The 24,907-nt window shown below is 43.7% G+C and overlaps 1 protein-coding gene across 1 annotated transcript in view; it reads right to left on the minus strand.

Moving 5' to 3' along the window:
- The window catches only part of LOC311117972 (importin subunit alpha-7), a 30,828-nt gene extending 12,340 nt beyond the window's left edge, over positions 1 to 18,488 (minus strand). The window contains exons 1-7 of the mRNA XM_084192856.1: positions 18,385 to 18,488; positions 5,962 to 6,095; positions 5,572 to 5,767; positions 4,939 to 5,033; positions 4,612 to 4,743; positions 3,943 to 4,031; positions 3,706 to 3,805 (exon numbers count right to left, since the gene is read on the minus strand). Coding sequence (XP_084048982.1) covers positions 3,706 to 3,805; positions 3,943 to 4,031; positions 4,612 to 4,743; positions 4,939 to 5,033; positions 5,572 to 5,767; positions 5,962 to 6,095; positions 18,385 to 18,388 — 750 coding nt within the window. The 5' untranslated portion in view covers positions 18,389 to 18,488. The remainder of the gene's footprint in view (positions 1 to 3,705; positions 3,806 to 3,942; positions 4,032 to 4,611; positions 4,744 to 4,938; positions 5,034 to 5,571; positions 5,768 to 5,961; positions 6,096 to 18,384) is intronic.
- Between the last annotated feature and the right edge of the window lie 6,419 nt (positions 18,489 to 24,907).

Raw genomic sequence — 24,907 nt, forward strand, 5'->3', positions numbered from 1 at the left:
TGCTCTACGACCCCCACGAGCGTCTTGGGACTCGTCTGAAGTCGGCAGGGGGCGGCAGGTAGCTTAGTGGGTAAGAGCGTTGTGCCAGTAACCGAAAGGTCGCTGGTTCTAATCCCCGAGCCGACTAGGTGAAAAATCTGTCGATGTGCCCTTGAGCAAGGCACTTAACCTTAATTGCTCCTGTAAGTCGCTCTGGATAAGAGCGTCAGCTAAATGATGTGAGTGAGTAAGTCGGTACAGCCGACTTCTGTCTGTAGGATCTGAACATTTTGGGCTACACACTTAAAACATATATATATATATTTTTTTATTTTTATTACATCCATTGAAATTATAGTAGTTCCTCACAGTATTTTAAAAATGTTTCCAACATCCTCCTCCTCGATAATCAGCGTGGCTGATAAATAGGCTATGGACATGTTGCATGTATTTGTTTCCATTTAATAATAATTGTCACATTTCATCGTCATACTACAGCGTAGCTGTCCACTTCATAACTTTCCTTGTCAATTCATGATCTTCTAGCCTACTTTCAAAAGACAAAAGGTTTTTAAAAAATGTTTTCAAGGAAAGGATAAATATTTGCTTGCGTCTGACATATACGCTGGTGGCTTTGATTGACGGATACTTTTACAGGGGTGTGCGTGAGTTCGCTGATTCCCTCTATAGGCCTATATGTCCGTTCAGAAGGTTCCCTGTAGCCTCTCTCTGGATTCTCTCTCTTTAATAAAATCAAACGCTCCTGTCATTATTGAATCTTGTAAAAAGGCCTATTTTCAGTAGCTTAGGCTACATTATTTCTCTAAATTACGGTGTCCTCTCTTTGAAGATCATAGGTCAATGCCACTGCAATCGAATGACCGCAGCAGCAGGGTTTGTGAGGTTATGTGAATATTTTGGGAAAAGTGGGAGAAAACCCATCATACATCATTAAAATTATTTTGTGCATCTAAATAGGAACTCTGACATTCTCATTCTGATATGACGTTTCTGACATCACGCTGTGAACTCTTGTTTGATGTTCTCTTTGTAGAATGCATTCTGTGCTAAGTCAATGCTTTCGATACGAGGAAAGCGACACTCGAACATCTCTCCTTTAGCACTACTGATAGGGCCGAATGCCATGCCCTCTCTGACCCTATAACGTCCCATTACTGTTACCGTAAGGGAAAGGTGACAGGCAAGGGAACCATCTAAGTGTATTCTCACCCTGAGTGAATCTGAAATAGTAAAAAAAAATGCCTTCCTGTCCCTGTAACATTAATGACAGTAGAGAAACAGAGCTGAAGAGAGGGATAACACTTTAGACTATTGAGAGATTTACAGGGTGAGAGAAACTCCTGCCTCGTCATACCATCCCCTGGTCACATGCTCAGTCTCTGAGTCACTGGGGCTTTTTATGTTCTGGCTGGCCACAGTCACTAGCAGATTAAACCATCGGCTAGCTAGCTAACAGCCGGGCATAACACGGCACCCAAATTGAGTCAAATGGCACCTCATTCCCTACATAGTGCACTAGCTGTGATCAGGGCCCCATAGGCGTCTGGATGCCAAAATCCTGACTTCATCTAGCTAGCGGTTATGGTTTAGATTCAGAACTCAATGAGCGACTGCTTTCAACTCCGAAGTTGTGAACCTCCTTATTTATTTGAGCTAGTGGTTACGGTTTAGATTCAAGGAGCTGTGAATGTAGCAGCATACACACTAAACAGGAGAAAGGAGAGTGGTTGTGGTTATGGGAGCACACACCAAACAAGAGGGATTCATATTACTAAGCTGACATATGGAATTGTTTTAAGATGGTCATACCATGGATCATTTAGCTATTTTATATAGAATTTTAGGACCCCTTTAGATGTAAAAAAAATAAATAAATAAAAACAGCCCAAAAAAAAAAAAGCCAAAATTAAATAATAAGGAATAAGGTTTTGAAGTCTCTGTCCTTTATCTAGGAGACATAAGAAGGATCAGGAAATATTCAAATTTTTTTACACATATTTAACCCCTTTTTTTGGGTAGAGGCACAAAACTACTCCATAATTCCATTCATTTTTAAAACCGTACCGGTTACCTTCAGACGAGTCCCGTGACACTTGTGGGGGTCGTAGAGCAGAACGGAAAACACAATTGTGTTCGTGAGAGTCTCATCTTTCTACATTAGTTTGTAGCGATTCGGACAGCGTCTCAGAGATCTGGAGCCATATTCTGGAGCCATATTCATACAGCATCTCAGAGATCTGGGGCCATATTCATACAGCATCTCAGAGATCTGGGGCCATATTCATACAGCGGCTCAGAGATCTGGGGCCATATTCATACAGCGGCTCAGAGATCTGGAGCCATATTCATACAGCGGCTCAGAGATCTGGAGCCATATTCATACAGCGTCTCAGAGATCTGGAGCCATATTCATACAGCGGCTCAGAGATCTGGAGCCATATTCATACAGCGGCTCAGAGATCTGGAGCCATATTCATACAGCGGCTCAGAGATCTGGAGCCATATTCTGGAGCCATATTCATACAGCATCTCAGAGATCTGGGGCCATATTCATACAGCGGCTCAGAGATCTGGGGCCATATTCATACAGCGGCTCAGAGATCTGGAGCCATATTCATACAGCGGCTCAGAGATCTGGAGCCATATTCATACAGCGTCTCAGAGATCTGGAGCCATATTCATACAGCGGCTCAGAGATCTGGAGCCATATTCATACAGCGTCTCAGAGATCTGGAGCCATATTCATACAGCGGCTCAGAGATCTGGAGCCATATTCATACAGCGGCTCAGAGATCTGGAGCCATATTCTGGAGCCATATTCATACAGCGGCTCAGAGATCTGGAGCCATATTCTGGAGCCATATTCATACAGTGTCTCAGAGATCTGGAGCCATATTCATACAGCGTCTCAGAGATCTGGAGCCATATTCTGGAGCCATATTCATACAGCGGCTCAGAGATCTGGAGCCATATTCATACAGTGTCTCAGAGATCTGGAGCCATATTCATACAGTGTCTCATAGATCTGGAGCCATATTCATACAGCATCTCAGAGATCTGGAGCCATATTCTGGAGCCATATTCATACAGCGTCTCAGAGATCTGGAGCCATATTCATACAGCGTCTCAGAGATCTGGAGCCATATTCATACAGCGTCTCAGAGATCTGGAGCCATATTCATACAGCGTCTCAGAGATCTGGAGCCATATTCATACAGCGTCTCAGAGATCTGGAGCCATATTCATACAGAGTCTCAGAGATCTGGAGCCATATTCTGGAGCCATATTCATACAGTGTCTCATAGATCTGGAGCCATATTCTGGAGCCATTTCATACAGCGTCTCAGAGATCTGGAGCCATATTCATACAGCGTCTCAGAGATCTGGAGCCATATTCTGGAGCCATATTCATACAGCGGCTCAGAGATCTGGAACCATATTCATACAGCAGCTCAGAGATCTGGAGCCATATTCATACAGCGTCTCAGAGATCTGGAGCCATATTCATACAGCGTCTCACAGATCTGGAGCCATATTCATACAGCGTCTCACAGATCTGGAGCCATATTCATACAGTGTCTCATAGTAGGAGAGCTGATGTGGGATCAGGTCTCCCCTGTCCGTGTAATCTGATTAATTACGATCTAAATGGCAACACTGATCTTAGATCAGCACATGCTAAATGAATATGGGGTTGGGTGTTACCTTCTCAAATACAGGTGGGGGGCTCTTCCCCCTGCACAGGTTGGACAGAGCCCACACTGCATTCCTAGTCATGGTCAGTCTGGTGGATTTGGTCAGAAGCCTGGAGAGAGGAACAGGGGAGAGGAGCCATGAGCGAACGTCTTATGTGGAGTAGTAGATATCAGAGGACACAAGACTTTCAACTCTGCTTTCACTGATACTTCCAACAAAAACAGTAGTGTGTGATTGTGTACTCGCATTAATAGTGGTGGTAGGATATTACAGTTGAGTACGTAGTCTCTGCACACTGGACTGTCCCCTGCTATGTTACCCAAAGCCCACACCGCCTGAGAGAGGAGGAGAGAGAGAGAGAGAGAAAGGAGAGGGAGAAAGAAAGGAGAGAAGAGAGGGGGGAGAGAGAGAGGGAGAGAAAGAAAGGAGAGAAGAGAGGGGACAGAGAGAGAGAGAGAGAGAGAGAGAGAGAGAGAGAGAGAGAGAGAAGAGAGGGGACAGAGAGAGGGAGAGAGAGAGAGAGAGAGAGAGAGAGAGAGAGAGAGAGAGAGAGAGAGAGAGAGAGAGAGAGAGAGAGAGAAGAGAGGGGGGAGAGAGAGAGAGAGAAAGGAGAGGGAGAAAGAAAGGAGAGAAGAGAGGGGAGGGGAGAGAGAGGGAGAGAAAGAAAGGAGAGAGGAGGAGAGAGAGAGAAAGAAAGGAGAGAAGAGAGGAAGAGAGAGAGAGAAAGAAAGGAGAGAAGAGAGGGGAGAGAGAGAGAGAGAGAGAGAGAGAGAGAGAGAGAGAGAGAGAGAGAGAAGAGAGGGGGGAGAGAGAGAGAGAGAAGAGAGGGGGGAGAGAGAGCAAAACTAGGTAGAAATGAAAGACAGTCTTGTAATCCATTTTTCCATGCCTGTTTAGATGTAGTGTTGGCCTTACCTGTTCCTGAACATCTTCAAAGTCAGAGTTGAGTAGTTCTATGAAGATGGGTACTGCTCCCGCCTCGATTACTATGTTAGTCTGCATGGACGTACCTGACGCTATGTTGGTCAGCGCCCACGCCGCCTCAAACTACACAGACAGAGACTTTATTAATGACACACTGATATTGATAATAAAACTCGATTATACAAAAACATACAATGACAGAAATGTTTATTGTGACTGCAATAATTGCCAAAGATATCCACAATGAATTACTAGCTATTCAAGACTGAACATCCTCCAGTTTTCCAGTCTGGGTTAACTTTTATATTAAGGTCTCACCTGTAATGTGCAGTTGATGCTCCTCTTCAGGAACTCTACCAACCTCTCTACAATGCCTGGGGTGTTGATGACCTCGTCAATAGGTGGATTGGGTTCTGGAACAAGATCAGACACAGAATATATGAGAAAGTGTCTAACAATTAGCACCATGGACTCACAACCTTCACCACCCTAGAGGGAGGTAGCTTAATCAGCTGTGTTAGTGCCGGGCTGGGCTTGGAGCAACAGCCTGTACACCCTGAGGGTCCCCAGGACCAGGAGGGACAACACCCTGAGGGTCCCCAGGACCAGGAGAGACAACACCCTGAGGGTGGCCAGGACCAGGAGGGACAACACCCTCAGGGTCCCCAGGACCAGGAGAGACAACACCCTGAGGGTCCCCAGGACCAGGAGGGACAACACCCTGAGGGTCCCCAGGACCAGGAGAGACAACACCCTGAGGGTCCCCAGGACCAGCAACACCCTGAGGGTCCCCAGGACCAGGAGAGACAACACCCTGAGGGTCCCCAGGACCAGGAGGGACAACACCCTGAGGGTTCCCAGGACCAGGTGGGACAACAGTGAGTGATGAGCACGGCTATACACAGACAGGCTACAGAATAACCTGATGATATTCACTGAACAGCCTGGTACCTTTGGACAGTAGTTTCCTGAACGTCTGTGTTGTGGTGAGTTGGAGCTCTGGGTCCTCTGAGAAGAGCATCTCCACAAGGTCTTTAGTTAGGACTCCTTCCTCTGTGGCTGTGGAGGTGACATACGAGTCGACCAGTGGACTCTCAAACATGACTCCCTCCTCGTTCAACATGTCAACATTTCTCCTCTTGAAGAGCTGCCAAGTACAAGAGAGAAACAGCACAGCAGTGTGTGTGTGTGTGTGTGTGTGTGTGTGTGTGTTTTATAGGTGCTACATTAATGTTGCTCTAGTTTCTGCTTCCTGAGCTAGGTGCCCTCCTCTCTCCTGTTTAGACACCAGCAGTGGGGCTAGCCGTGCTAGGTACTATACAGGTGGGTTATGCTCCGTACCTGTTGCTCCCGTTTCTGCTTCCTAAGCTGGATTCCTTCCTCCTCTCTCCTGCGCCTCATCTCCTCCACATTCAGGGCTTTGTTCTTGTAGCTGTTCATCCTGTGGTTATCCTTCGCTGGACTGGCTGACGGCTCTGAAACGAGACACGTTAGACCATCTTTATTACAACCATTTCTACTAATCCAACCTCACACAGTACTTTTTTTTACTAAGTTTGTCATAGAACGGTTCTTCCTTTTAACAAAATGAAGTCTAGCAACAGTCGCCAGGAAAATCACTGCCAAGAGAAGGAACACATTTTCCAAGGAACCAGACTCTTCCAGGGAAGTCAATGCGTGTGTGTGTGTGTGTGTGTGTGTGTGTGTGTGTGTGTGTGTGTGTGTGGTGATGACACAGGGGTACATGAGCCCAGTATAAACAAGCTCCCGGACACATGGTTAAAAATACACTGGAGCATATGCTGTGCTGTACACACACACACACACACGCATACACACACACGTACGTACACACACACACACACACACACACACACACACACACACACACATACACACACACGTACGTACACACACACACACACACACACACACACACACACACACACGCATACACACACACGTACGTACACACACACACACACACACACACACACACACACACATGAGATATGCAAACACACAGGCTTACATGTAGCCTGAGTTCTGTCTCTCTGACTATCCACTCACAAACCTAACAAACACACAGCAAAAAACACACGCACACAGACACACACACGCACACACACACACACACACACACACGCAGATCACAGACAAAGCTCTATTCTCCAGCAGTCAGCTGTCAGACAGAACAAACATATTTATTCAGGGGAGTTAATTGCAGAGTTAGCAGGAAGCGCCTGAACGGCCAGCCGCCTGACCGCCGGCAAAACTGCCCCAACTCAGCATTTGTACAGTCATGGCACCAGAACCAGCCAGGCTGGGCAGCTGACCCGAGTCACCAGAACCAGCCAGGCTGGGCACCTGACCCGAGTCACCAGAACCAGCCAGACTGGACAGCAGACCCGAGTCACCAGAACCAGCCAGACTGGACAGCAGACCCGAGTCACCAGAACCAGCCAGACTGGACAGCAGACCCGAGTCACCAGAACCAGCCAGGCTGGGCAGCTTGGTGTGTGTGTGTGATCGTGAGGTGTCCAGATTGTGACGCCACAGGTTGTGGATGGAAGCCCTGATTTTCCTGGGCCCTCTATCTGATACAGCAGTGTGAGGTGGAGTGGATGGAAGCCCTGATTTTCCTGGGCCCTCTATCTGTGAGGCTTTAGAGATCATTATAAACCAAATAAGGAAACACTTTCTCCCAATAAAACAGCAGAGGATTGTAGCTGAGTCCACACTAGCCTAGACACTTTGGGACACCAATTTGGTTTGGGCCAGGGGCATTGTAAGCATTTAGGCAACCTAACCCAGTCCCAACACAGTTATGTTGGGCGAGTCCTGATGTGAATGCTCCTGTTTTGGCAATGGCACTCACAGACAGACAGAATGGGCAACCCTCCTATGGAACAAAGTAGGATGATGCCCCTAGACACTGATCTATGGTCATTTCGGCGCTTAAATCAGCGTTCACTCCAAATGGTTAAGGTTAGTTGGAGGGAATTAAGCTGATCCTAGATCTGTGCCTATGGAGGAATTTCTACCTGGAGCTAGCAGATTCAGAAAGACTGAGGAGTGAGACGGCAGCGAATTTGAAGAACTGTCAGTAATGCAGTCTGACGTACCCAGCACATACACACACACACACACACACACACACACACACACACACACACACACACACACACACACACACACACACACACACACACACACACACACACACACACACACACACACACACACACACACACACACACACACACACACACACACACACACACACACACACACACACACACACACACACACACACACACACCATGAAGTGCTTGGAGAGGGTCAAGGCCCACATCAAGGCCATCATGACAGGCTCACTGGACCCGCTCCAATGTGCCTTCCTCACAAACAGATCCAAAGATGATGCCATTTCCATCTCCATTCACACGTCCCCAACACATCTGGACAAGAGGAACACCTATGTGAGAATGCTCTTCATTGACTACAGTTCAGCGTTCCAACACTATTGTTCCCTTCAAGCTCATCACCAAGCTCAGAGTCCTGGGTCTGGACACCACCCTCTGCAACTGGATCCTGGACTTCCTGACGGGCAGACCATTTGCTGTGAGGATGGGGAAACAACACCTCCTCCACACTGACTCTTAACTCAGGGGCCCCCCAGGGGTGTGTCCTCAGTCCTCTGCTGTAGTCCCTGTTCACCCACGACTGTGTGGCTTTGCACGACACCAACTCCATCATCAAGTTTACTGACGGCACCACGGTTGTAGACCTGATAACCAACAAAAAATGAGTCAGCCTATAGGGAGGTCAGTGAACTGGCATTGGTGGTGCCAGGACAACAACCTCTGCCTCAACGTCAGCTAAACAAAGGAGTTGATTGTTGACTTCAGGATGCAGGAGGGAACACGCTCCGATCCATATAAAAACGGGACTGCAGTAGAGAGAGTTAGCAGTTAAGTTCCTCAGCGTCCACATCACTGAGGACTTCTCATGGACCACCAACACCACCACTCGTCAGGAGGGCGCAACAGCGTCTCTACTTCCTAAGGCGGTTGAAAAAATTCGGCATGCCACCCCGGGTCCTCTTCAAATATTACTGCTGCACCTTCGAGAGCATCCTGACCGGTTGCATCACGGCCTGGTCCACGACCACAGGGCCCTCCACCGTCAGTCAGACTGTGGTCGGAGCATGAGGTCTGATAGAAACTGTCTCTGAGCTTGTTTATATCTACAAGCCATCAGACCGCTGAACACTTGAACTGGACTGACCACCTGCACTAACTCTCCACACCTTAGCACACACGCCCACATCACAACTGCTGCAACCAGACTTATTTACTATTGCTAATACTGCACAATTTAAACACTTGCCACGCAAATCCCCTCTTCCCTGATACATATTGGACTGTAAATTGTGCCTTCCTGTATTATACTTATGCTAAAATGTTTATTCAATTCCACTAAGCCATTTACTTTATGTTCGTATTCTTATATTTTATAATTTCTTATTGTTGTTGCATTGTGGAGAAGGAACCTGCAAGTAAGCATTTCACTGGACAGTGTATACCATGTGAACCCTGTACATACGACTAACAGAACATGAAACACACACACAGAAGGTGAATAAGCATGTTAATGTTGCTTAGCGAGCACAAACTAGTTCGGCCAGAGGTGAGCCACTCAACACAAGGGCAACGGTCTGATAATGACATGATATCTCACGCATGGGCGAATCAAAATCACTCTTACAAGTGGAGAGAGCGTGAGAGAAAGGAGCGAGTGAGAGTTGGGTACACTACATGACCAAAAGTATGTGGACACCTGCTGAACATCTCATTCCAAAATAATGGGCATTAATATGAAGTTGAAAGTCACAGCTCTAAAGTATGGCCATTCTACTGATAATGTTTGTCTTTGGAGATTGCATGGCTGTGTGCTCGATTTTATACACCTGTCAGCATTGGGTGTGGCTGAAATAGATTAATCCACTAAGTTGAAGAGGTGTCCACATACTTTGGATATACAGTACATTCGGAAAGTATTCAGACCACTTAACTTTTTCCACATTTTTTAAAAACGTTATAGCCTTATTCTAAAATCGATTTAAAATAAAACAATCTACACAATCTACACACAATACCCCATAATGACATAGCGAAAACAGGTTTTTAGAAAAGTATTATAAATAAAAAAACGTATTTACATAAGTATTCAAACCATTTGCCATGAGACTCGAAATTGAGCTCAGGTGCATCCTGTTTCCATTGATCATCCTTGAGATGTTTCTACAACTTGATTGGAGTCCACCTGTGGTAAATTCAATTGATTGGACATTATTTGGAAAAGGCACACAGCTGTCTATATAAGGTCCCACAGTTGACAGGGCATGTCAGAGCAAAAACCAAGCCGTAAGGTCGAAGGAATAGTCCGTAGAGCTCCTAGACAGGATTGTGTTGAGGCACAGATCTGGGGAAGGGTACCAAAAATATTTCTGAAGCATTAAAGGTCCCCAAGAACACAGTGGCCTCCATCATTCTTAAACGGAAGACGTTTGGAACCACCAAGACTCTTTCTAGAGCTGGTCACCTGGCCAAACTGAGCAATCGGGGGAGAAGGGCCTTGGTCAGGGAGGTGACCAAGAACCCGATGGTCACTCTGACAGAGCTCCAGAGTTCCTCTGTGGAGATGGGAGAACCTTCCAGAAGGACAACCATCTCTGCAGCACTCCACCAATCAGGCCTGTATGGTAGAGTGGCCAGACGGAAGCCACTCCTCAGTAAAAGGCACATGACAGCCCACTTGGAGTTTGCCAAAAGGCACCTAAAGGACTCAGACCATGAGAAACAAGATTATCTAGTCTGATGAAACCAAGACTGAACTCTTTGGCCTGAATGCCAAGCGTCACGTCTGGAGGAAACCTGGCACCATCCCTACGGTGAAGCATGGTGGAGACAGCATTATGCTGTGGGGATGTTTTTCAGCGGCAGGGACTGGGAGACTAGTCAGGATCGAGGCAAAGATGAACAGAGCAAATTACAGAGAGATCCTTGATGAAAACCTGCTCCAGAGCGCTCAGGACCTCAGACTGGGGCAAAGGTTCACCTTCCAACAGGACAACGACCCCTAAGCACACAGCCAAGACAATGCAGGAGTGGCTTCGGGACAAGTCGCTGAATGTCCTTGAGTGGCCCAGCCAGAGTCCGGACTCAAGCCCTATCTAACATCTCTGGAGAGACCTGAAAATGGCAGTGCAGCAACGCTCCCCATCCAACCTGACAGAGCTTGAGAGGATCTGCAGAGAAGAATGGGAGAAACTCCCCAAATACAGGTGTGCCAAGCTTGTAGCGTCATACCCAAGAAGACTCGATGCTGTAATCACTGCCAAAGGGGAGGGGTCAGTGGGAGTCAGATATGTTGAGGACAAAGAAAGCCTGAAACAGTGATGTGCCCATGCACTATCGTCTAGGCTTGATGTCAGTGGCGGTCGGTGCCATTTAAGATGAGGGAGGACAATATTATGTGTTTAAATGAGCATGGGCTTATTTCTATTACAGCATATTGGATGATACTCATATGTTCCCTATACCCATCATGAGGTTGCTACAACCTAGCCTATGAGTGAAAGTTTACAACTTAGGTGCACAGGTTGAGAGAAACATTTGAGTAATCAATGTGACAGACAGTGACACATTCAGTACCGCCTTGCACACTCTTGCCTGCATCTAGCTGATCTAGGGTGTAATCATTAGTCCAACAGTTGCAAACTAGAGTTTCTATTGGACAAATTCAGGTATGCTTATCCCCGTTTCATTCCGTTTGCTTCCTTTTAAGAGACTTTTTCAACAGAATCATCAGAATGAATACACCCCTGATCACACACAAACACAGTTCACTTTCATAGCAGCCACATACAAAGAGCATGATCATGTTGCTCGTTGTAGAATTCCTTTTCAGATCTACCCGCTCTCCTCCTCTCACCTTTTCCCTTCACTTGTGGACTTCAGTGCTCAACACATCAGCTGTCTGTGACCTGGCGAAGAAAACCTTTCCAAGCCAAACCTTCATATCATAACCACTAAACGCTACACACAGCCTACATCGTTGTCAACATATTAGCTAACGTCATAATCAGCTAATAGAAATAACGCGTTAGTAAACCCGCTACAATCATGTAGTACAGTGTACAGTCAGTAAGCAGTTTAGCAGTTACACCGGCGGGCCCCAGTGGCAATAAATTAATAAAACCAAAAGCTTACTTTGACTTGGAAGAGTTCCAGTGTTGGATAGCCATAGCCAGCTAGCTAACATAGCATCCCTCTCTATTTGAGTAGGCTAAACTAACTTGCTGCATTAGCTAGCTCTCTCTTGCTTCCCCTTCATTTTTGAAGAAATTAATTTGTTCAAAATTGTTCAACCATTGTCTTTCTCTCTCTTTGAGTCAACTACTCACCACATTTTATGCACTGCAGTGCTAGTTAGCTGTAGCTTATGCTTTCAGTACTAGATACATTATCTGATCCTTTGATTGGGTGGACAACATGTCAGTGGATGCTGTAAGAGCTCTGATAGGTTGGAGGACATCCTCCGGAAGTTGTCATAATTACTGTGTGGAAGGGGGTGAGAACCATGAGCCTGCTAGGTTTTGTATTGAAGTCAATGTACCAAGAGGAGGACGGAAACTAGCTGTCCTCCGGCTACACCATGGTGCTACCCTACAGAGTGCTGTTGAGGCTACTGTAGCCTTTAATTGCAAAACAGTGTGTTTTAATGAATTATTTGGTGATGTGAATATATTTAGTATAGTTTTATCTAAAAAGTTTAACTTTAATGTTTCACTATTTTTATGAAATTCACTGAGTATGGTCCTCCCCTTCCTCCTCTGAGGAGCCTCCACTGCTTGATGTGCATTGCTGGTAGGCGGTAATACACTCGGAAATGCAACAGAGTACAATAGCTTTCGCTAACTAGCTAAGTTAGTTCAGTTATGAACCTCAAGTTGTAGCAAGGCTTAGATAGCTAACTAGCCAACTGGTTAGCGTTACGCTAGCTAGCTAACTTGTCAACAAAATACTGTTTGTGTGACCCGCACTAGTTAACTCTCAGTAAGGCCGGACAAAGTTGAATTACTGTTTAAACGGATGCCCCGCCTTACCTTTCTCCACATGCACTGTCCGCAAGATACCAAACAACCTCAGATCATGTCCGAGCCTTGGATTGGACAGTGAAACACACACGCTCGCACCTGCAGGCGATGTGCAGATGTTTCATTTCTCTCTCATGCTGTCATGGCTGAAGCAAGCGCAAATCCCTACTATTTATGTGTCCAGGTTAAACGTGGGATGTCCCTCATTATAAACAAACAGTCGGTTAAATATATGGTTAATGCATCATTTTCAGATCTATTAGAAGCGATTAATAGACGAAACAACAATGTCATTGAAGCAATTGACTGGCCAGAGATCAGGGCATTCATCAACATCCAAATTGAACATTTTGGACAACCAAATTGAACTCAAAATGATTGACGAAATCGAAGTGTGTCAGCTGTATGGTGATTTTGTGATTGATTACTTACATTTTACCAGTACTACCAGAAGTAGAAGGCCAACCGATAACACCAAGACGGAATGTGTTTGAAGTGATGATGCGCAGCCGAAAATAGCTAGCATGTCCAGCAAAGTACATCGCCAGTGGCACGCACACACTTCGTGCAGATCAGCGAATCCACAATGCTGTGATCGACTGTCTCCAAGGTGGAGGCTTTTCGTGGCAGCCAGATGAGACAATTGAAGGAGGTGAGCAAAGTTACTGGGCTCGAATTTAGTAAAACTTGCTCTGTATAGATTGATACATTTTACATTTGAGTCATTTAGCAGACGCTCTTATCCAGAGCATACATTTCTTTTTCTTTTTTTCATACTGGCCCCCCGTGGGAAACTAACCCACAACCCTGGCGTTGCAAACACCATGCTCTAACAACTGAGCTACACGGGACTACTTCATGTTATAAATACTTTTTTTTAAATGTTTATGATAGGCTATACTCCATGGCTGGATTTATGTATTTTTTTTTCCAAAGCTACATTCATTTGGCAGACCTAACTTGATTGACCCTCTTTCTACAAGGCCCATCTATAAAGAGGCCTAATCATATTTGTATGAATATTTTGTTAACGCCTATAGAGATGCATTTCGGGTAATGAACTCATTATTATACATCAACATTTTAATTACAATTATTTATTGTCAATCATTCTTGAATTTAAAATTTTTTTAGTCTACTCTATTAAATTACGAGATTGGATTGCACTTTTTCCAATGTTACATTCATTTCACCTAATTCGAATGACTGCCCTTTAATAACAATAGCATATTTTTCCTAGAAAGGGTAGTCTATGATAGGCCTTTATATTTGTGTTGTCTTAATTTGTTAAAGCCTTGTTAGGCTATACAATTAAGTAGATTAATTAACTGATAATACATTCATACATTACTTTTTTTTCCCACCAATAATTTTTTGAATGTGATAGAATATCGCATTCTATTATACATCCTATGTGAATAATGTTCATTAATGTTAGTCTATTAATAATAATAACAATAATAATAATAATAATCTGATAATCAGGCTGAAATGTAATATTTCTCCTATTTCTCACGTCCATATAGCCTGGGCATTCATTACCCCGATTATCAAAAGCACTCTGATGTACGGACCCCCATCTAGAGAAGTTGAAAGAGAGAGGCTTAGCCTTACCAGACAGATTCCTGCAATTACCTCAAGGCCTCGGATCCTACAACAGATACCAGGAAACACGACACAAGGCACCAAAACTATGTCAAGATCAGCTCCGGGATCCTTGCAGTCAGCTCTCTATCTCAATATCCCAGCCCTGGGCACGCCGGAATTACTTCACAGGTATTTTAATGATCTATCTCAATATCCCAGCCCTGGGCACACCGGAATCACTTCACAGGTATTTTAATGATCTATCTCAATATCCCAGCCCTGGGCACACCGGAATCACTTCACAGGTATTTTAATGATCTATCTCAATATCCCAGCCCTGGGCACGCCGGAATCACTTCACAGGTATTTTTAAATGAATGTATTGTGTCATGTTTCTATATCAATAAAGTTTGTGGCTCACTGCTAGTCCTTGTAGATTCATGTCAAACATACTGTGTCTGATATCGTAAAATGTCACCATTTATTCAGGAAATATAAAACGTTTATTTTCAAAAAGTAAGTGTAAGCTTTATGTTTTAAATCTCTCAACTTAAACTGCCCGGTATTCCTTGTTCACATTCGATCTCAGAGAATAATGTTTTGCCATCTAACAGAGCAGCTTATGCATCCCACTTGGAGAAGGTGAATCAAGAAAAGACCAGACGTCACCAACAGCCCACTCCCCGTACGTACACCATAGTCTGATGTTTTATGCTACACTGTGAGAGCATCATGCGGACCGGTCAACCCCCCAGTACAGCACTCTGTTACAAGCTATGGAGAAAGTGTCCCAATACTACCCCCTCTTTCTACTGGGCTTTGCTCCTGAAGATAGATTCCAGAGAAGGAAATGGATTGACAACTTGAAAACTTCCATTGACTTTCATTTTGTACAAGTATGCCTGTGGTAACTACCTAGGCACTCTGACGTTCATATGGAAGGTATCCTCACACAGCAATGGCGTTCATGAAGACCAGGCAAGCTTCTGTCATCTCCACACTGAGAATAGAAATACCAACATATCACACTAGAGCAATGCAAAAAGCATTACTGAACAAATATGCACACGCTGCCAAAGTGAACAGCTACTTCCTGAGAGAAATGTTGTTATCGGTTTCTGACAGATGACAAGAGTTCATCAAACGATGATGAACGGGGCCTACTTGATGAGAGAGTATCCTTGTTCCTCCTTGATGGTGATGACCCAGACCTGATCATGGATTTAAGGAAGCTGAATGGCAAACCACAATCCTCATTCCAGCCCCTTTTGGGATGAAGTCCAGAACTATTTTAACGAATACACAGATCAGGTCAACGATCACAGACATGAGGAGTACTTGTATTTACCTTTTGCTATATCAGTTGAGGACTTGCGCGACACAGTGGAAAAGCGGCTTCCACCAGAAACTAAAATCCCATCAATACAGTGGCTAAGACTGCAGTTTACACCCAAGAATCCACGGTCCATGTCTGCTCTCCAGTACACAGGAAGGTTTGACCTCAAGTTCATGGTCCATGTCTCAGCTGATAAGGGACATCAAGACTCAAAAGTTTGTTGCAGTACAGTGGAACTACATTAAACGGTTTGCCTGCATGTGGCAGAAGGACTGTGAAACGTTATGTGTGGATGATAAGGCAATCATCCCTGTCGGGAGAACCTGGCCAGCCTACAGGGGGCCTGTAACAGAGGCAGACATCCAAGCATTGCTCCCTGTGATTGGGCCAGTTCTAGCAGCTGCCTGCCATGATTACCACATCCGTGGACTTGTACCATCTGTCATGTTGATCCCAGGCATCGCCATCTAGTTCATTCTATGATGGGGAAAGTTCATGTCACTGTCAAGGACAAGGTTTTCGAGCCATCCGGCCCCCTTCGACACACAGTTGAAAATCTCAGCATCCTCAGAGGAAAGAACTACAGTGAAGACGATGTCTCTCTCAACAAGTCAATCTTGATCATTCAATCTGATGGTGGGCCAGACCACAGAACCACATGTGCCTCTGTTCATTCATGCCACACACTCCTGTTTGTTCAACTGGATCTTGACATGCTTATCGCCTGTAGAACAGCACCAGGTGACAGCTGGGCCAACCCTGACCGAGAGAGTTAATTCCCTTCTAAACTCGGGGCTTCAGGGAACAGCCCTGGCCAGGGAGAAGATGGAAGAATCAAATGAGAAGCGTGTGAAGACGAGTAGCACAATGACAAGCCTACGTGAAACAGCCACCAAACAACCAGACCTGAAAGAGGCTTTTGAAAGAGAATGCATCCTGTGGCAGCTGAGTGGCCCGTTTGAGCGCCTGAAGTGGAAAGGAACACACGTAGAAGTACATACAGAAGTTGACATGATGTATGACCTCAGCAGAAAAGGCCTTGACAAGGAACAGTACAAGCAATTCCAGGACAGACATTTCAAGATGTCACAATACATGGTGCAGATCAAGAAATGCGAGAAGATCCATGCTGGTACTGCTTAATGAATCCTCCACGCTTGCCAGAAGAACAATTTTAAGAAATTAAGGTTTGTGCCTGATCCAATATTGACAGCAGACAGATGTGAGTACCAGAAATGTGATGACAAGGATAGGCCTTCTCTGACACCAAATATAGAAAATGTAAAGAGTGCTGCAATGGTCAGTGCAAAGGTGAGAGCGACCATCAACTGTGTTGAATGTGAGAAACCAAGGTGCTTGTATGCCAAAAGCAAGCTGTCCTAAAGAAGAACAGAAAGCAGTCCTACGCATTCAGGATGAGAAACTGTTTGCATGTGGTCCAGAGCTTTTCCAAGAAGACAATCCGTATCATGAGCAGATAGTTGCTTTCAAGGGGCCAACCTGTGGAATGCAAGTGGAGACGCAGCATTACTCAGCAATGACAGTGTCATTCCCAGATGTGTGTGTCCATTGTGGATGTCCAGATGTTCTTGACGGGGAAAGAGGTGGTGCGGCTCAAACAACAATTCCAACATGTCAGGCCAATGTGCCCAGTGTATAAGCAAGAAGGAAAGCAGTTCATTACGAAAGCTAGTATAAATCTTTAAAATTAAATCAACACCCTAGAGACCAGAATAAACAACAAATAATGGACAAAACAGACCGTGCTGTTAACAGTAAAAAGCAGCAGGTGATTGTGCTATTGCCTCCGACCACAGAACATTGGCCGTCATTTTCATTTCCAGACGATTCTAAAATGTTGAATCGCCATTGTTTGTTGACACCCAGAAGGCGATCTACCGCACACGGCCAACTTTAGTTTATGGTGTCTTGTGAAGCTGTTCTTGATTTTTATCAGATATAAATAAACTGTGAACTTATACTTCCCATTGTGTTTCATTTCTCATGGTTATAACAACATTGCAACATCTGCAGTCTTTTAAAGAAAAATAGCGTAGGTTTCCGCATGGAATAATATAACTATTGAAGCTCACATTAGGCCTAGAGCCTACAGAAGTGCCTTGGACAACGTGGTAAAGTACTGTTGTTCCTTATCCACGTAATGTTTTATTATTTTGCTCGCTCGCCTCACTTTTCTGGGGGGGGGGGAAATCCGTTAAACAGTGAATCAATTTTGTCTGGCCTTAAGTGTCAATATTAAAGTAACAGGGATATGACTGGTTGCTCACCTCAGTAACTAACAAGTTACATTTGACCGGCGTTAACTAGCAAAACATGTTATCTAACAACCTGCGTACTACTGGCTTCCATGCTAACGTTAACGTACCACGTAAGAGAGCAAAAAGCTAAGTACCTAACGTTAACAGGCGACGCATGTATTTGCCACTTTGTCATTTCTAGACTTTCTTGAAGGAAACGTCGTCTAAACATCCTAGCTAATACTGTACCGGGAAATGTTGCCATTTGTAGATGTACACAATAACAATATTAGCTTGCTAGCTAGTTAGGGAGCTAACGTTAGCTAGTGGGGGATTTGACAAGCATGTATTCGAACGCTCAGTATTCTCTCGTCCCGTGTATGAACCATACGGCCTAGAAACACAACATCATAACTCACCCATTTTGTCTGAAATGACAGATACTTCTTGTGCTTAGAGATAAATCAATTGTAATCCTCTTTCTCGGTTTGCTTTTCAGAATTTGCTCCTCACAAACAATATGTCGTCGGAGAAATACGGAAGGCGAGAGATGACAAATGTAATACCACTGTTTCCCATGAACGCTAGGGGGCGCAAATACGACACTAATGAAATGATTGCGCAATACATTTGTCAGAAATGATATCAGTGGAATGTTCTTCTGAAATAATTTGATAAAGATGTCCACACACTGTTTTCATGAATATTTAATTATGAAAAAAAATCACAAATATAATTCAACATCCACCTCTCTCTCTCAATTCAATTTCAATTCAATTCAATTTAAGGGCTTTATTGGCATGGGAAACGTGTGTTAACATTGCCAAAGCAAGTGAAGTAGATAGTAAACAAAAGTGAAATAAACAATAAATATTAACAGTAAACATTACACTCAGAAGTTTCAAAAGAATAAAGACATTTCAAATGTCATATTATGTGTATATACAGTGTTGTAACAATGTGCAAATAGTTAAAGTACAAATGGGAAAATAAATAAACATAAATATGGGTTGTATTTACAATGGTGTTTGTTCTTCACTGGTTGCCCTTTTCTTGTGTGGCAACAGGTCACAAATCTTGCAGCTGTGATGGCACACTGTGGTTTTTCACCCAGTAGATAAGGGAGTTTATCAAAATTGGGTTTGTTTTCGAATTCTTTGTGGATCGCTGTAATCTGAGGGAAATATGTGTCTCTAATATGGTCATACATTTGGCAGGAGGTTAGGAAGTGCAGCTCAGTTTCCACCTCATTTTGTGGGCAGTGTGCACATAGCCTGTCTTCTCTTGAGAGCCAGGTCTGCCTACGGCGGCCTTTCTCAATAGCAAGGCTATGCTCACTGAGTCTGTACATAGTCAAAGCTTTCCTTAAGTTTGGGTCAGTCACAGTGGTCAGGTATTCTGCCACTGTGTACTCTCTGTTTAGGGCCAAATAGCATTCTAGTTTGCTCTGTTTTTTTGTTTGTTCTTTCCAATGTGTCAAGTAATTCTCTTTTTGTTTTCTCATGATTTGGTTGGGTCTAATTGTGTTGTTGTTGTTGTTGTTGTTGTCCTGGGGCTGTGTGGGGTCTGTTTGTGTTTGTGAACAGAGGCCCAGGACAAGCTTACTTAGGGGACTCTTCTCCAAGTTCATCTCTCTGTAGGTGATGGCTTTGTTATGGAAGGTTTGGGAATCGCTTCCTTTTAAGTGGTTATAGAATTTAACGGCTCTTTTCTGGATTTTGATAATTAGCGGGTATTGGCCTAATTCTGCTCTGCATGCATTATTTGGTGTTTTACGTTGTACATGGAGGATGTTTTTGCAGAATTCTGCATGCAGAGTCTCAATTTGGTGTTTGTCCCATTTTGTGAATTCTTGGTTGGTGAGCGGACCCCAGATCTCAGAACCATAAAGGGAAATGGGTTCTATAACTGATTCAAGTATTTTTAGCCAGATCCTAATTGGTATGTCAAATTGTATGTTCCTTTTGATGGCATAGAAGGCCCTTCTTGCCTTGTCTCTCAGATCGTTCACAGCTTTGTGGAAGTTACCTGTGCCGAGGTATGTATAGTTTTTTGTGTGCTCTAGGGCAACGGTGTCTAGATGGAATTTGTATTTGTGGTCCTGGCAACTGGACCTTTTTTGGAACACCATTATTTTTGTCTTACTGAGATTTACTGTCAGGGCCCAGGTCTGACAGAATCTGTGCAGAAGATCTAGGTGCTGCTGTAGGCCCTCCTTGGTTGGTGACAGAAGCACCAGATCATCAGCAAACAGAAGACATTTGACTTCAGATTCTAGTAGGGTGAGGCCGGGTGCTGCAGACTGTTCTAGTGCCCTCGCCAATTCGTTGATATATATGTTGAAGAGGGTGGGGCTTAAACTGCATCCCTGTCTCACCCCACGGCCCTGTGGAAAGAAATGTGTGTGTTTTTTGCCAATTTTAACCGCACACTTGTTGTTTGTGTACATGGATTTTATAATGTCGTATGTTTTTCCCCCAACCCCACTTTCCATCAATTTGTATAGCAGACCCTCATGCCAAATTGAGTCAAAAGCTTTTTTGAAATCAACAAAGCATGAGAAGACTTTGCCTTTGTTTTGGTTTGTTTGTTTGTCAATTAGGGTGTGCAGGGTGAATACGTGGTCTGTCGTACGGTAATTTGGTAAAAAGCCAATTTGACATTTGCTCAGTACATTGTTTTCACTGAAGAAATGAACTAGTCTGCTGTTAATGATAATGCAGAGGATTTTCCCAAGGTTGCTGTTGACGCATATCCCACGGTAGTTATTGGGGTCAAAATTGTCTCCACTTTTGTGGATTGGGGTGATCAGTCATTGGTTCCAAATATTGGGGAAGATGCCAGAGCTAAGGATGATGTTAAAGAGTTTAAGTATAGCTAATTGAAATTTGTGGTCTGTATATTTTATCATTTCATTGAGGATACCATCAACACCACAGGCCTTTTTGGGTTGGAGGGTTTGTATTTTGTCCTGTAGTTCATGCAATGTAATTGGAGAATCCAGTGGGTTCTGGTAGTCTTTACAGTTTTTTTCAACCGCTTACACACAAAATCTTTTCATGTCACACGATTTTTGAAACCTCTCACTCAAAGTGCAAAACTACACACCAAATCTCCAAAACCATAAGCTATTTCTCAGCCTTTGACTCAGTTGTCAATTGCATAAAACACTTTTTTCAAAACACTACACACAATTCTCTACCTAAAACACAAAAATCCTACAGGAAGTGACTTGCTTTCCTTTTCCAAACACAACCAATCAAAATGCTACACTTATTCACCAGGTCACACACACACTCCTCACATGTGCAAACACTAATTGCTTAACTGATCACTAACCAATCACTGCTTTACTGTAGTATAGGACTGTTTTGAACAATGGATGCCAACAATGGACAGAGAGCAAGAGGAGTAGGAGGGAGAGGCAGGGGACAACAACGAGGACAAATTCAAAGACGAATAGTTGGAAGAGGAGGAGTAGGAGGTAGAGGAAGAGGAAGAGGAAGAGGAAGAGGAAGAGGAAGAGGAAGAAGAGGACGAGGGCAAAGAAGAGAAGGAAGGAGAGCCATCTCTGATGAGATTAGGGCAACACTTGTTGATCATGTGATCAACCACGGTTTGACCATGAGAGAGGCTGGACTGAGAGTCCAGCCTAACTTGAGTCGATTTACAGTGGCGTCCATAATTCGAACCTTCAGAAATGAGAACAGGTATGCAACTATCTAATTACTATTTTAGCATTACAGTAATGTACTGTAAAATACGTATGACTGCATAGTATTGCATAAACATTTGTAACTCTAAGCCATCCATTTACTGCACTGCATTGAATGAATGAGGTTGATTATCATGCTGTACTACATTTTTGTGTACATTGTTTACAGTTCCTATGCTGAACACATACTGTGTTTGAATTCTGTACAGAGTGGAAAGGCAAAGACATCATGGAGGACGAGGACGCTTGTTTACAGATGTACAAGAGACTGCAATTATAAACATGGTTTTGGCCAACAATGCAATTAGGATTTGAGAGATAAGAGAGCATATCTTGAATAATGACACCATATTTAACAACATCAATGCTGTAAGTCTGTCGACCATACAACGCATCCTCCAATGGCACCAAGTGATGATGAAACAACTTTACAAGGTGCCATTTGAGAGAAACTCTGACAGAGTCAAGAATCTGCGACATGACTTTGTAGAGGTATGTATGCAACACCATATTTACTCATCTGTATATCCTTTTGTCTGTTACAGAGAGTATTGGAGATGGATGCCCATGTACATTTATTTATGTGGATGAGGTTGGCTTCAACCTCACCAAAACCAGGCGCCGCGGAATAAATGTAATAGGACAGAGGGCAATTACCAATGTCCCTGGACAGCGTGGGGGTAATATAACTATGTGTGCTGCCATCACTCAAAACGGGGTCCTCCATCACAATGCCACACTGGGTCCGTACAACACCGACCATATCCTCACTTTTCTGGATGCAATTTACACAATGCTTGTCCCTGATCCAGATCAGGAGCCTGCTAGATTTGTGGTTATATGGGACAATGTTAGTTTTCACCGGGCTGTTCTGGTCCAAAACTGGTTTGCCACCCATCCACAATTTGTAGTTTTGTACCTACCCCCATATTCACATTTTCTAAATCCCATAGAGGAATTCTTCTCAGCCTGGCGCTGGAAAGTGTATGATTGCCAACCCTATGCCCGCATGCTGCTTCTCCAGGCAATGGAGGACGCATATGGGGACATAGAGGTTGCCTCTGTCCAAGGTTGGATACGCCATGCTAGGAGATACTTCCCTCGATGTTTGGCAAGAGAAAACGTATCTTGTGATGTGGACGAAGTATTGTGGCCAGACCCAGCCCGGAGAAGAGATGAAGCGTAGCTTAGCACTGGTGACTGCCCCCCCCCTACCATTTCCTGGACTGCACCCCCGGAACCCCCCACACACAATTGTGTTCTTTACTGTATTCTAAAGAATATACTTTTGGTTTACATATGTTTATGGTTTTGTTCTATGCTACTGTATACAACAGTAATGTTTGGCCTAATAAATATTTTCTGTTTCTACATTGCATTGGTGTTTACAGTGTACTTGTTACCCCTCTCAGCAGATTACTTTCACTGTAGAACATTGTATTGAAATGTATATATAAGCCTATGAAAGACCAAAGAGCTTTAGATTTAGAACAACAGTGTTTACATGGTATATCCAAAAATTTACTATTATGAAAGTAGTGTTTGCCATTTGATGCAAATGCTTCATTCTGACATGTGTTTATGGGTTTATGGCATTTTGAATGAAGTGTTACATTTTGAAGGAGATGTGAGGCATTTTGCATTTTGTGTGTGCAGTTTTGGGAATTGTGTGTAGAGTTTTGAAAAAAGGAGACATCGTTTTGAAAACGTGTGTAAGCAGTTGGAAAAAACTGTAATAGTTGATTCTAAGATTTGCATTTGATCATGTATATTTTTTTGCTGTTTGTTCTCTGTTATAGGGCCAAAAAGATTGGAGAAGTGGTTTACCCATACATCTTCGTTTTGGATAGATAGCTCTTCGTGTTGTTGTTTGTTTAGTGTTTTCCAATTTTCCCAGAAGTGGTTAGAGTCTATGGATTCTTCAATTACATTGAGCTGATTTCTGACATGCTGTTCCTTCTTTTTCCGTAGTGTATTTCTGTATTGTTTTAGTGATTCACCATAGTGAAGGCGTATGCTCAGGTTTTCTGGGTCTCTATGTTTTTGGTTGGATAGGTTTCTCAATTTCTTTCTTCGGTTTTTGCATTCTTCATCAAACCATTTATCACTGTTATTACTTTTCAATTCAATTCAAAGAGCTTTATTGGCATGGGAAACATATGTTAACATTGCCAAAGCAAGTGAAATAGATAATAAACAAGAGTGAAATAAACAATACAAAATCAACAGTAAACATTACACTCACAAAAGTTCCAAAGGAATAGAGATATTTCAAATGGCATATTATGGCTATATACAGTGTTGTAATGATGTGTAATAGTTAGTCTCTCTCTCTCTCTCTCTCTCTCTCTCTCTCTCTCTCTCTCTCTCTCTCTCTCTCTCTCTCTCTCTCTCTCTCTCTCTCTCTCTCTCTCTCTCTCTCTCTCTCTCTCTCTCTCTCTCTCAATTCAATTCAAAGGGCTTTATTGGCAAAGGAAGTGAAATAAACAATAAACAAAAGTGAGAAGACACAACATCAACAAGAAACGAACTCTCTTTGGCCTGGAAAGCTCTCTCGCTCTCTCTCTCTCTCTCTCTCTCTCTCTCTCTCTCTCTCTCTCTCTCTCTCTCTCTCTCTCTCTCTCTCTCTCTCTCTCTCTCTCTCTCTCTCTCTCTCTCTCTCTCTCTCTCTCTCTCTCGCTCTCTCTCTCTCGCTCTCTCTCTCTCGCTCTCTCTCAATTTCAATTCAATTCAATTCAGTAGACTTTATTGACATGGCAAGTTAAATGACTTACATTGTCAAAGTATACATATAACAAAAAATGGTGGGACCAACATCAATAAGGCATCAATAATAGTAGTAGTAGTGGAAATGGGATTACCATTAACAGCAACTACAACAACAACATTAATGAGAATAACAATACATTAAAGTAGTAGACCAGTCTCAACATGACTGAGAAGCCACATGACATGGTCTGTCTCTTTTTCCCTGGGCAGGTGGTGGTAAATTACTGCACTCTTTTGTGTTGCACCATTGTCCTCTGACGTCCTGCTGGGGCCTCCACAGAGAGGCGCAGTATATAAAACCACCCGCAGGGGGCAGTGTTGTATAAGCAGTGAACTAACAGGACGGGAAAAACAGCTCTTTTCTTTGATCAAATCCAGGGCTACAGTTGACACGCTTGTCTTCACTATGAGTAAGGTGAAGCTTGTGTGACCGATCAGGTGAATGACAGCTGGATCCA

Source organism: Coregonus lavaretus (assembly GCF_964263955.1).
Source record: "Coregonus lavaretus genome assembly, contig: HAP1_SCAFFOLD_589, whole genome shotgun sequence".
Lineage (NCBI taxonomy): Eukaryota > Metazoa > Chordata > Actinopteri > Salmoniformes > Salmonidae > Coregonus > Coregonus lavaretus.